Consider the following 13168-nt stretch of genomic DNA (forward strand, 5'->3'; position numbering starts at 1 on the left):
AGCTCCTAAATGGGTGAATATGCAGAGTACTGTCCAAGGACCTGGGTTATTGGGAACCTATAGCTTATTAAAAATAAATATTTGTAATTTAATAGAAAGACCAAGTCTACAGAAATGCTTTGTAAAAAGCTAGGCCATCGTGAGAAACAAACAAACAAAAAATACTCCTGGAAATACCTGGAAGCATGTGTTGCATATATTAGAGGTTCAAAAATAATGCTTGTATCTATTAAAACTCTTCGTTAATTGTGAGGTATTATCCAGCTGGGGGAGGGGTCCAATTACTCTTCTTTAAGTATTTAACACTTCTGAGGCTAAAAGTGCAGGACATAAAATTGGTATGTTTAATGGAAAAGATTTGAATCAATGAGTGTGTATAAGAAATTGTTCCAGGATGTGCAAGATTGTAAGGTGATATTAGGAAGGAAAATTAGAATTTTGTCATCAGTAAAATTCAAGACAATAAATTTCTCTTTAACATCATATCCTTTATTCCTATCTTTAAAATCTTTGACAATTTATATGCCCACACTTGAAATATACAACTTAAGTAACCTGTATTCTAACTAGGTGAAATATTATTGAACTCTTCAACAAATATTTTTCCACCATAAATGTCCTTATTTTTACATTCATTCATTAGCAATTATTTATTGACATCTAATCTGCATCAGAAATGTCCTAGATATTAGATGGCTAGAGATAAAGAAAATAGATAGGTCTCTCCAAAACACTATCCAGGAAGTAAAAAACAAATAAATGTAATATATCTATAATTATAAATATTAAGTATAATGAAGAATTAAGAGATAAAAAGAAGGTCATAATATGAACTAGGGTTTAGGTAATCTATGATGAAATTAAGCTTAAAGTTTAAGAAAAATGAATAGAAATGAGTTATATGAAACTGGAATCAAGAATATTTTAACAGAAAGCATCTAATGTGAAACCCACAGAAGACAGAGAGCTCTGTAAAATCAATATTCTTTCAGAAGGCCAGTGTGGCTGGAATTTAATGATTATCTGATGATATGAAGAAATAGAAAGAGTGCAGTCCATATATGGTCTTAGAGTATGTTCTTCATTGATTTAATTTCTTTCCTAAAAAAGTAAGAGTTTGTATTTTGCCTTTTAGAATGTTGACTCTCACCTTGCACAGAGAATCAGTTACAGGGCAGCAAGAATGGACATTTAGAAACTTAGGAGCTTTTTGCAGTATTTCACTAAAGAAATGCTGGTGACATATTAATTCTAAAATGACTAAAATGTAGAAGGATACAGAATTAAGATACAATTTAGGTCTAGCATCAAAAGGACTTAGTGTGGATAGATTGAATGTGGAGGATGAGAAATCAACTACTGTCAAAACTATAGACATTATTATTTTTCTGTCTTGGTTGTAATTTTTTGCTTTAACCAGAGATGATAACAAAAGACATATTTTTTCATGTTAATTGAGATGGGGACCTCAGGTAATGTTTTTCCTGTTTCCAGTTCTATGCCCATCTCATTATCCAGAATGAATAAAATAAGTCTCATAACAACAAAAATATATATTGATAATTCTTTGCATCAAATATTAGGTTTTCTCAAAATCACCTTAAATCTCTCCTACTAAAGACAACTCCCATTATGTTTACTATGATATGTGACTGTTATATCTGCTTCTGACACAATTTTGCTCCAATTCTCATTCTAATCTGTCTAGTTTTCACACAATAAACAATTGGGTTCATCAGTGGAGGTACAAGTAAGAGAACATTTGCCATCAAAACATTAGCGAGAGGAGAGACATGCCGGGCAAAGCGATGGACAATAGCCAGGTTGATGATGGGCAGATAGAAGATGATCACTGCACACACGTGTGAAACACAAGTATTGAGGGCCTTGAGCTGCTCCTTTTGGGATGCAATTCCCAGCACAGTCTTGAGGATCAGGATGTAAGACACAGCAATAAGCATAAAGTCTACCATAAGGCAGAGTGCCCCAAAAAAGCCATAGATGACATCAATTCGGTTGTCAGAGCAGGCCAACTTCATGACATCTTGGTGAAGACAGTAGGAATGGGATAACTGACTTTTCCTACAATATCTTAAGCTTCTCAATGTGAAGGGGAAGGGAAGAACCAGGAGTATGCTCTTGAAGGAGAGTACCATTCCTATTTGGGCAACTCTGACAGTTGTAAGGATGGAGCTGTATCTCAGAGGGTTGTGGATGGCTAGGAAGTGGTCAAATGACATGATCAGGAGGACTGAGGACTCCAGTGCTGTGAATCCATGGATGAAGAATTCCTGGGCAAAACAGGCATTGACAGAAATTTCAGGAGCATTGAGCAAGAAGACCCTCAACATGGTTGGCAGAGAAGATATAGACAAACCCAAGTCAGACATAGCCAACATGGAAAGGAAATAGTACATGGGCTTGTGCAAGGAGGGCTCTGTCTTGATAATAGAAAGGATGGTACAATTTCCCAGAATAGCAATAAGATACATGCTGCAGATGGGGATAGAGATCCAGATGTGTGCATATTCTAGCCCTGGCATCCCCACCAAGAAGAAAGTGGTGATTTCAAAGTGTGACGTGTTGACAGTGGACATAATGCATTCAGAGGGCTCTGCAATAAAACATATAGACACTAGTGTTGGTAAAATATGAATATCTGGAAATTTGGTAGAATAAAAAGCAATGTTTAAATTTATGGCTTCTTTCAGCTTTCTTGTGACAGATCAAAGCATTTATGTGGCTATCATATGGAGACAAGTAGATGCCACTTTAGACTACAATCTGCCTATCTTATAAATTGGGAAAATTATTTCTGGCTATATTTTTTCTATGGAGAAACAAGATTTAAATTTTGCATTTAGATATAGATATTTCATTTTTTCCTGTAAAATATTAGTAAACTTTAGTTAATTAATTTGGAGTCCTCATTATTTCTTGCTTTCAGATCCTAGATAAAGTATTGGGTAAGACATATGATTTTTAGAGTGCCACTACATGTGGGCAAAAGAATCTTACAGATAAAATGCTTTCCTAATTCTCAACTCCCACAAATGTATGGTCTTCCCAAAATCAGTCTTCCCTAAGTTTTATCCTTGCCATCTGTAATGTGTTGATGATTTAAACATCTTTTAAAAAAATCACATTATTTTTAAATCATTTATATAGTTGAAAGGGAAGTGCTATAGAGATTACTGACAGATGGTGAGTCATTTTCTCCTGGACTGGAATTTGTGACCAGTTGTGTAGTGTTGACTAGAGGACAATAACCTAGAGTGGTTAGTATAACAACTTAGGAGAATTTTGATTCTATTAAACCTGGGATCCCAAAAGGTAAATACATAGTCTATTTACACAGTTTCTGAAAGGAACACTTTGCCTAGTGGTATGAGTTTTGGATGCTCTTCCTGCTCTGTATAAAGTTCTATGTGACTGAGACAAAAAGAGAAGTCAAATGAAAGCCAAATACATGAGTATATCTGGGTACTTACTAGAGAATGGATATTTTGGTGAGCACTTTCGAGAGTAGCTGAAGAATCCCAGTATTAAAACCCAAGAAGATACTGTTGAAATTGTCTGCCATCAATGGCTCCTCCTGATATACAAGGGCTTGTCTCCTCCTTTTTCCCTAAGCACTGGCTCTGGGACCACTGAGCGCTCTAGGGATGCAGCCAGGCTGGATCTTTTCTGAGAATAAGAATAAACATCTGCAGATGTAGTAAACCCATTGAGAGAGTTGATACCGTGGAAATGAAATAAACATCTGGACTTTGTAAGGATCTCTTTGGTTAGAGAGAGGTCCTTAATAAACAGGTATTGGAGAGATATGATAAATCCTATACAAAAGCTATGATAACTTCTGTTGGATAGTTGACTTATGTGTTATTCTTTTACCCAGGGCAGAGCCTAAGCAGAATGGTATGTGTTGAGTCTGTGCATTCAAGGAAACGTTGCAGGACAAATACCCTAAGTCATAAATTTTAGTCTAGACTTTACTCCTGAATCCTGGATCTATCTTTCCAGGTGCTCTGGACATTACTGATGAAATATTCATTAAAACCAAATTGTGCAACCTAGACTCCATTTTTTCCCTTCCCAAACCTGCACTTTTCAAGGAACTTACCACAGTAATAATAAGCTTTTGTGTTTAAAAATTTGCTCGCCAAGAATCTGAGCTCTTTTGTCTATACTAAAAACCAATATTTACTAGGAATTTAAATTGTTTCATTTACTCCCTTTTATTACTAGATGATGATTTCAAATCTTGGAATCTTTTGAATAATGTTAACTAATATTATCATCTTCATTTTATTGATGAAGAAATTGTTTCTCAAGGAAATCAAGCAGTCTGTCCAAGATCACATGAGAGTTGTAGGGTAGAGGTAAGCTAGGAACTCAAGTTGTCATATTTGCAAAACATACAGCATGCAGTCATGATGATCAATCAATATTTGAAGAGTTACAACCTGAATGTATGGCTGGAATTCTGTACTATTGTCAGCACTGTAAACTGACTACTGGTTGATTCCAGGGGATAATATGGAACATTTAGTCTCACAGCTGTGAACCTTTCCAACAATGAAAATCATGCTAGCATGGAGATCCTGGGAAAAAGGCACTCATGGAGAAGAAAAATACACACTCACCTTCGTTAACATATTGTTTTTGGGTGGATGTTAATATTGAGTTGACTAAGGAGAGGGAACATAAGGAAGTTTTACCATAATCCTCCCATGAACTCTTTTAAACTATGTGATGATTACTTCTTAACTGCAAATAGCCTACTGTTTGCATCCCCCTTGGAAATAAACCCCCCTTGGCTATGTTGCCAATAATTCTTTTCTTCCATTCTTGCTTTCTCTGCGAACTTTCTCCAGGTCCTTCTCATTAAACAGAGAGCAGCATGTATTTTGTGTGTGTGGTAATTGCTTTGGTAAGGTCATGTGTCCATGGGCTCAATGTCCAATTTTGAGGACTGAGTCCATTTGTTCCATGACACTATAAAGTAACCTACAGGACAGGTAGCACATCTGTTTTTTTTTTGCTAATCCTGATGTGTACAGTCACTAGCACAGTGGATGGCATATGGTAGCTTAGTAAATTTTTGTTAAATGAATAAATGATTGTACTTTTAAAACTGGCATCATAAAATATGGACTGTTTTTATCGTTATTATCTTTATTATCTTTCTCATTTTGCTATACTTACTGTGGAACAAAAGAACAGATTTTAATAACTGTAAGAACAAGCCATAAAGATTTTTACATTGCAATCTCCTATTGTATCGATTTTTGTCTGCTTAATTTATATGATAGTATATTTTGAAAGTTTTATTTATATACATAGAACATGAATATAAAGAATATTATAAATGCTATAATAAATGAATTGTGCATAAATATAATTATTAACATTTCATGCTATAGATTTAAGGTTTTTTCTTGTAAAAATAAAATATTTTAGATTAATAGAAGTTTCTTTTGGTCCCATATATTGAATGATAGTGTAGATATACATATCAAACAGATGGGATATAGCTGAAACAGTGCCTATACAGAAAATTATATGTTAAATTCATTTATTTTATTAGGAAAGATGAATAGTTGAAAATACAAAGATAGAACTATTTCAAGAAGGTTGTAAAAGAAGGAAAAATTGAACTCAAAGGAAAATGAAGCTAATAATAAGATCAGAAATCAATAAAAATGATATAAAAAATTCCCCAAAGTATATATTTGGTTCTTTGAAAATTTTAAAAATAAATTTAAAAAAACTTAGTAAGACTGGTAAGAATAAAGAGAAAAAACAAAATTTATATTAATAATAAAAGCAGGGAATATAACTACAGATTTATAGACATACAGAAAATAAGTAGATTTAATAAACATAATGAATAACCTTTTTTCAGTGCATAATTAGGTAAACTGATCAAATTATTTAAAATATACTAGATGCCAAAATTTAGATAAGAAGGAAGAGAAAAGATGGATAGTGCTATATCTATTAGCACAATTTAGTTTAGAAAATAGTTTAGAACAAAGCTCTGAAAAAAAAAATACTTCAAGTGGGCTTTGTTTACGATTTATTCAATGTATTTAAGAAAGAAATAATATCAATGTTGTATATAACCTTTCAGAGAATAGAACACTTCCCAACTTGTTTCATGCGTAATATCTAAACCAGTCACTTAATTATGAAAAAGGTATTCATTAGTGAATATATATTATGCACAGAGATTTAAACCTTTTTTATACTACTACTTGCAATATGGATTTATTTCTACTATTTAATGAGAATACTACATTTGAAATTCATTTATTACATTGTGGGGAGTTAGCTACGCTCCCCGCAAAGAGGTTTTTTTTTCGGATCAGGTCCCTCAGGCAGGGGTCATCGCAAAGGATGAAAAAATAGTAGGAAACAGAATAATAATAGTAATACACAGAGCCACAGATATAGTTTATAAAGTAAAGGTTTATGAAAATAGATATAAAGAGGGTATCCCGGATGGGGATATTTCCTCCTGCCAGAAATATCTCCCAAACTGAAAATCCACACAGGTATTACATAGGGTAGATACAGGCTCCCGTTGCCCTTGGCAACAGGATTCACATACTAACAGGCAGTTTGCTTTAGGGTCAAAGTCTTCTAAAAGGCTACTACAGATCCTTCAACTAACTCTAACTAGGGGAACAATGAGTTGTAAAATCTTCTTGGGGCAAACTTCTAAGTTTCCTGATAAGGCTATTACTTTAGCAAAAAACAGAGACATCTTGGCTCCGGTGATTGTGTTCTTGGAGACAGAGATGATTTCAGAAGTCAACATGAGCTGTGCTTTGTGTTAATTACTTTAACCTCATGGCTCCTTCTGGGCCCGGCTTGGGCATTAGCATATCTCTCTGATCAGCTCTCATCTCCCGGGGTCCTTGTCAGCTCCAACCCGTGGCTCTAGGAAGAGGCCTGTCTTGTCTTTCAAAACAGGTGAGAACCATAGGCCCAGTTTACAGCTGTCTCTTTGAAGTGCAGCTATTACTGACCAAGGAGACGCCCTCCTGAGATGAGGCAGCTTTTGAACTAACACATTTCTTTTTTCTTTAAGGCAAAGCCTTATTTGACTTCTGAAATCAAATCTTGTCTCCAGAAACACAGGGGGCATTTCTATGACTCAGTATTCTTAGCTCAACATTACATTAGTCATAGGTCAGTTATTGCCCAAAGAACTTGCTGCAAGAAATATACAAATGTCATTAATGAGTCTAATTGTATAAAGTCAATACATTTAAATTATATTTATCTGTACAGTAATTTGCTAAAAGGTAAGACATGACTAAGAAACTTTTTTTGTGTACAGAAATTTACAGATATTTAGGGAAAAGTCTAAATGGGATTTGAGAACTTAAAGATAGTTTTTTTAAATTTCAGCATATTATGAGGGTACAGAAGTTTAGGTTACATATATTGCCTTTCTCCCCCTTACCTCCCATAAGGGTAGAGTACAATGACATATGAAGAAATAATATATAATCGTATGACCAAGTGGAACTTATCCTAGGAATGCAAGATTAGTTTTCAAGAAGCATGAATGCATTTTTCCAGACTGCCAGACAAAAACAATAAATTCACATGGTCATCTCAATATATAAAATTTAATTATTTCATTACAAAATCTCTGAGGAAATCAGAAATAGAAGAACACTTCTTTGATTTGGTAAAGACATAAGAATACTGCAGCTAACATTAATTTAATGAAAAAATATTTAATATTGTCTCCATGATGTCAGAGTCAAGAATGTTTCTATAAGTGCTTCTGTTCAAAATTATACAAAATGTCCAAGATAGTGTAATACAGAAAGGTAAGAGAAATGAAAAGTATAAAAATTTGAAAGGATAAAGTAAAAATGTCCCTATTTGCAAATGATAGGATTGTTCATATAAAATCTTTAAATATTACAAATAGGTGAATTTAGAAAAGCTGGCTGGATATAAAACAATATTCAAAATTGAAATCCAGCATACTAGAAAATAAATCTGATATTAAAATTTCAAATGCCCTTTATGATAGGCTCAAAAATATTAAGTATATAAAAATAAATGGAATAAAATACTTTCAAGATACAATAAGCTGAAAACCTAAAACGTTGTTGAAACTTTCAAGAAGACTTAAGTAAATATAAAGATATGCCATGTTCATTGATTAAAAAACTCTGCATTGTTAAGATGTGAATCCTTCTTAAAGGATTGTATTGCACTGAGGGGAGTCAGCTATGCTCCCAGCAAAGAATTGGGTCCCTCAGGCAGGGGTCATTGCAAAGGATAAGGAAACAATAGAAAATAGAAAATAAGAGAATATAGAAATAAAAGAATACACAGAGACGAAACAGTACAGTTTTATAAAGGATAGATTTATGAAAAAGGGGGCTCAGGAGACCCCACAATATTCCCGTAAATTGTGAAGCTATGAGTGAAGTTTCACATCAGTATTTATGGGTAACAGTGATTGGTTGCCAGGGGTTACAGATTTACATCATAACAGGTAGTTCCTTTTAGGTTAAAAGTCTCAAAGGCTTCTAGGGATCCCTTAATTAACTCCATCTAAGTAAGCAAACAATTACAAAATCTTTCAAGACAAACTTCTAAGTTCTAAGATAAAACTATCACTTTAGCAGAAAAGTTAAACAGAGACTTAGTGGCTCCATATTTCTTTATCTAATTATTGTGGATTGAGACAGGCAGTCAGGAGTCAAGAAGGAACTGTCCCTTAGGCTAATTGCTTTTTGCACCAGGTGTCTGTCTGTGGGGTGGGCACTCTTGGATCAGCTCTTATCCTGTGGCTCCATGCAAACATGCTTTGTTGTTCAAAGCAGGCAAAAACCACAGGCTTGAGACTGCAGTGTCACCTTGGAAAGCAGCTGCTACTGACCTGTGAGATGCCCTCCTGAGGGTAGGCAGCTTTTGGTATGCAAACTAACACATTCACATACTCCTTCAGCGCAAAGCCCTGCAAAACTGCTGAAATCATTTCTGTCTCTAATACAGGAATAATAATCTATGGGCCAACAGCCACAATTCTAGTGAAATTCTAGTATGTTTTATTGTGAAAATTGATAAGTTGATTATAAAATTTATATTGAAATGTAAAAGACCTAGAATAGGTAAGAGAAGAAAAAAATTGGATGAACTGCACGGTTAGATTTCATGACTAATTTTATATTTATTAATCTGCGTGGTTTTGACATGCAAATAAACAAATAAAATTATGTAATAAAATAGATTCCAGACTTTGACACATACATATAAGTTCACTTGTTTTATGACAGTGACACAATTCAATAGGGAATAGATGGCTCTTTCAATATATGGAACAATTTATATACAGATAAAAATAAATAAATCTTGAGCTTTATCGATAAATTACATTGAGTGGACAATAGGCCTACACATTAAATGTAAGAGGAAAAGTGTAGAAAAAATTGTAATAGGCCAGGTGCGGTGGTTCATGCCTGTAATTTTAGCACTTTGGAAGGCCAAGGTGGGAGGATTGCTTGAGGCCAGGAGTTCGAGCCTAGCCTGAGCAAGAGCAAGGCCTGTTCTCTACAAAAAATAAAAAAATTAGCCAAGCATGGTGGCATGTTCCGGATACTGAAGCCTTTAGTCCCAGCTACTGAGGAAGCTGAAGCAGGAGGATCACCTGGACCCAGGAGTTTGAGGTTGCAGTGAGCTATGATGCTGCCACTGCACTCCAGGTCAAGCAAAACAGAGCGAAACCATGTGTCAGAGAAAAAATGTAATAATATCTTCATGATTTTGGGATAACCATGGAAACAAAGTGGCTAACCCTGAAGGAAAAGGATTTTAATAATCAGAATTAATTAATAGGAAGAACTTCTATGGAAAGGCCAACGACCCACTGAGAATGAGTATTCTTACATATCTCAAACCAAGAATATATAAAGAACTCCTACAAATCAGTAAGTAAACTACAATAAAAAACAGTCAATACGTTTGACTGGCATTTTCCAACTTGCATTTAGGAAAATGAAAATTAATATCACAATGAGATATTATAAGATATCCATTAGAAGGGCTAACATTGAAAGGATTACCAATCCCAAATTTTGGTGAACATGTGGAGTACTAGAACTCTCATAAGTGTTTTTTTTTAATTTTTAATTTTTTTGGCCTCCTTATGTTAAGAGACAATGGCTCAGAAGTTTCCATCTGAAATTTGAGTTCTGTAGATCACAAGGTATTGATGTCTTTCCTGTAATACTTATTTTAAAAGTATTTCAGACAGAAAACCCCAGGCTTAGGTAATATATTTAACAAATCACTTGAAACATTTGACTGAGTAACAAAAACCATAGATATGTATTTCTATATATTATAAAAAGAGAGGTCACTTCTTAGCAATTTTTTGAGGCAAGTATAACCTATATTTCATAACCAGATTAGGACATCACAGAAAATAAATATGAAAGATGAACATACCCCCAAATTGATTCCAAAATCTAAAACGAAGTGATATCAAATCTAATCTGGTGGTTACACACACACTCACTCACACACTCACATTTTGACTCTATTGGATAAATTCAGACATCAAATTCATTTTATATGCAAAGATTAAAATTTGTAATTTACCATAGTATAAAAAGGAAGAAATCATTCAGTAGTCTAGATATATGAAAAAAATTGACTAAATTTAGTACTGATAATCATATGACAATGTATTAAACTAGAAATAGAAGGTAATTTCCTTGATGTTATTTTTTAGAAAACTACAATGAACATCAGGTATTAAAGTTACTTTTCCCAGGAGATCAGGAAAAGGAAGAAAGTGTTCACTATGCTCACTTCCAAAATTTAGCAGAGCTCTAGTCCATACGATTGGGTGAAAACCACAAATAAAAGACACAAGATTTGAATAAAAGAAATAAAGATTTATCATTATTCACATACAATATTGTGAATCATTAGCACATGCAAAATATCCAAAGACAAATCATGAGAGTCAATAAGTTAATTCATCAAGGTAATTAGGTATCTCTTTTATATCCAAATGCACATCCTGGCAACAGAAAATAGTAACTAAAGAGACCCACAGGTATTCATTTACATTATATGACAAAAGCAACATTGTGATATAGAGGACAAATAATGCTTTATTCAATAAATGTTTCTAAATGAACTATATGTCCATATTAAAAATATGCCTTGATCTTACCTCATCATTCATAAAAATAAATTTTACCTAGCTTGTATATCCAAATATCAAAAGCAAAGACTTAAAGCCTTCAAATATTATGCAGACAAATATTATTGATGTCAGTAAATTTTCCAGTTATTTATTTATTGCCCCAGCTTCAAACATAGCCTTCATTGCCTACTCTGCAATAGTGCAATTGGACTCAATGGACATTTTTTCCTTTGCAGAGGCATGATGTCAAACTTGGCCAGCAGAGGATGCTGCAGGGACATCTGTAGGAAAACTCCTGTGTACTTCTGTTTTTTTTTTTTTTTTTCCAGAATATTACAGGGGTACAAATGTTTTGGCTATAAAATTTCCTTTGCATCACCAGAGTTACAGCTACAGTGTGCCTGTCTCCCATACAGCACACACCACACCTGTTAGGTATGAATTTACCCATTCCCCTCTGCCCCCTCCCACCTGCCTGGCACATGATGAATATTACTTCCTTGTGTGTATGTGTTGATTGATTAGTACCAATTTAACGGTGAGTACATATAGTGTTTGTTTTTCTATTCTTGTGATATCTCCAGCTACATCCAGGATAATACAAGAGGTGCTAGATTACCATTTTTATGGCTGAGTAGTACACCATGGTATACATATAGCACAGTTTATTAATCTGCTCATGTATTGATTGGCACTGGGGTTCTTTCCATATCTTTGCAATTGTAAATTGTGCTGCTATGAACATTCAAGTGCAGATATCTTTATTATAAAATGTGGTTTATTTTTTTCCCCTTTGGGTAGATACCTAGTAGTGGAATTGCTGGATCAAATGGTAGGTCTACTTTTAGTTCTTTGAGGTATCTCCATATTATGTTCCACAGAGGTTGTACTAGTTTGCAGTCCCACCAGCAGTGTCACTTCCCACGTGCAGAAACCAGAAACATGGGAGAAACAGTTAACAGTGATCCTCACCACATCAAATTTCAACAGCACCCATGTGGTTAGACTGTTCCTGAAACTTGCAGTTACTCTAGTGGTTTGCCTCCCAGACAATCTATCTGCGACCCACAGGGGTCTTCCTAGATTCTCAGTCCAAGCTGTGATTTCCTTTCCACCTGTAAGGTGTCAATTGCTTGACAATTCCAACTATGGCTCCTTGCCTGCCAGCCTTAACCTACCTACCTCTCACATTGAAGGGGTGATTCTTTCCTCTCAGCCCTGAAAAGGAATCTCAGTCTGCCAGACTTGGCCCACCAAAGGGGCCATTGGGGTGTTTCTTTCTCCCCCAGGACAACTCAGTGAACTTCCCGGCATCCAGTGGGCTGAAACTACACATTCTCCAGTGAAATCATAATGTAGCTCAGGCCTGGGAAGGACCTCCCCCCACCGCCCTTCCAAATTTGTTGTTTCCTTGAGTATTCTCCCTTAGCTCTAGGGAATTATTTAGCTTTCTTTACTCCTTTTAAAATTAATTTCTTAACAAAATTTATAACTGTGTTAAGTAACCCTATTCAAAATACTGTATGTTTTTTGTCTTCTGGTTGGACCCTGTATGACATAGTAGGCACATATTTCTTTATAAGGACATAAAAGGCACTCTACATCAAACCAAATTTATAAATTAGGCTTTATTAAAAGTAAGAACATTTCTGGCCATCAATCCTGTCATTAAGAGAGTACACAGAGTATAGAAGATATTGCAATACGTGTGTCTTACAGAGTCAGCTCCAGAGTCACAGGGCTATTTCTGTTCCTCCAGGCTCACACACTAGGTTTGACCTACTACTTAAAACTTAGAGAGTTGAAAACTATGGTTATTTCCTCTTGAATTCACATCCTGTTCCTTCTGCCTGAAAGAGGATGTCCTTAAGAATTTTATTTCATCCTTTCTCTGTCACAGATTTTCTGGGAACTTTTCATCCCAAGTTTCTCTGGGAAACAGACATTGAGGTAAAATTTAGTGTTCAGTGT

General features: G+C 34.8%; 2 protein-coding genes across 2 annotated transcripts in view; both read right to left on the reverse strand.

Moving 5' to 3' along the window:
• The window catches only part of LOC123641562 (olfactory receptor 51G2), a 40473-nt gene that overhangs the window by 21154 nt on the left and 6151 nt on the right, over positions 1–13168 (reverse strand). The gene's annotated exons all lie outside the window — the stretch shown is intronic.
• LOC123641563 (olfactory receptor 51A4-like) lies at positions 1656–2597 on the reverse strand. The gene has a single exon (XM_045556438.1). The coding sequence runs from the start codon at positions 2595–2597 to the stop codon at positions 1656–1658; it is 942 nt and encodes a 313-aa protein (XP_045412394.1).

Source organism: Lemur catta, chromosome 7, assembly GCF_020740605.2.
Source record: "Lemur catta isolate mLemCat1 chromosome 7, mLemCat1.pri, whole genome shotgun sequence".
Taxonomy (NCBI): Eukaryota; Metazoa; Chordata; class Mammalia; order Primates; family Lemuridae; genus Lemur; species Lemur catta.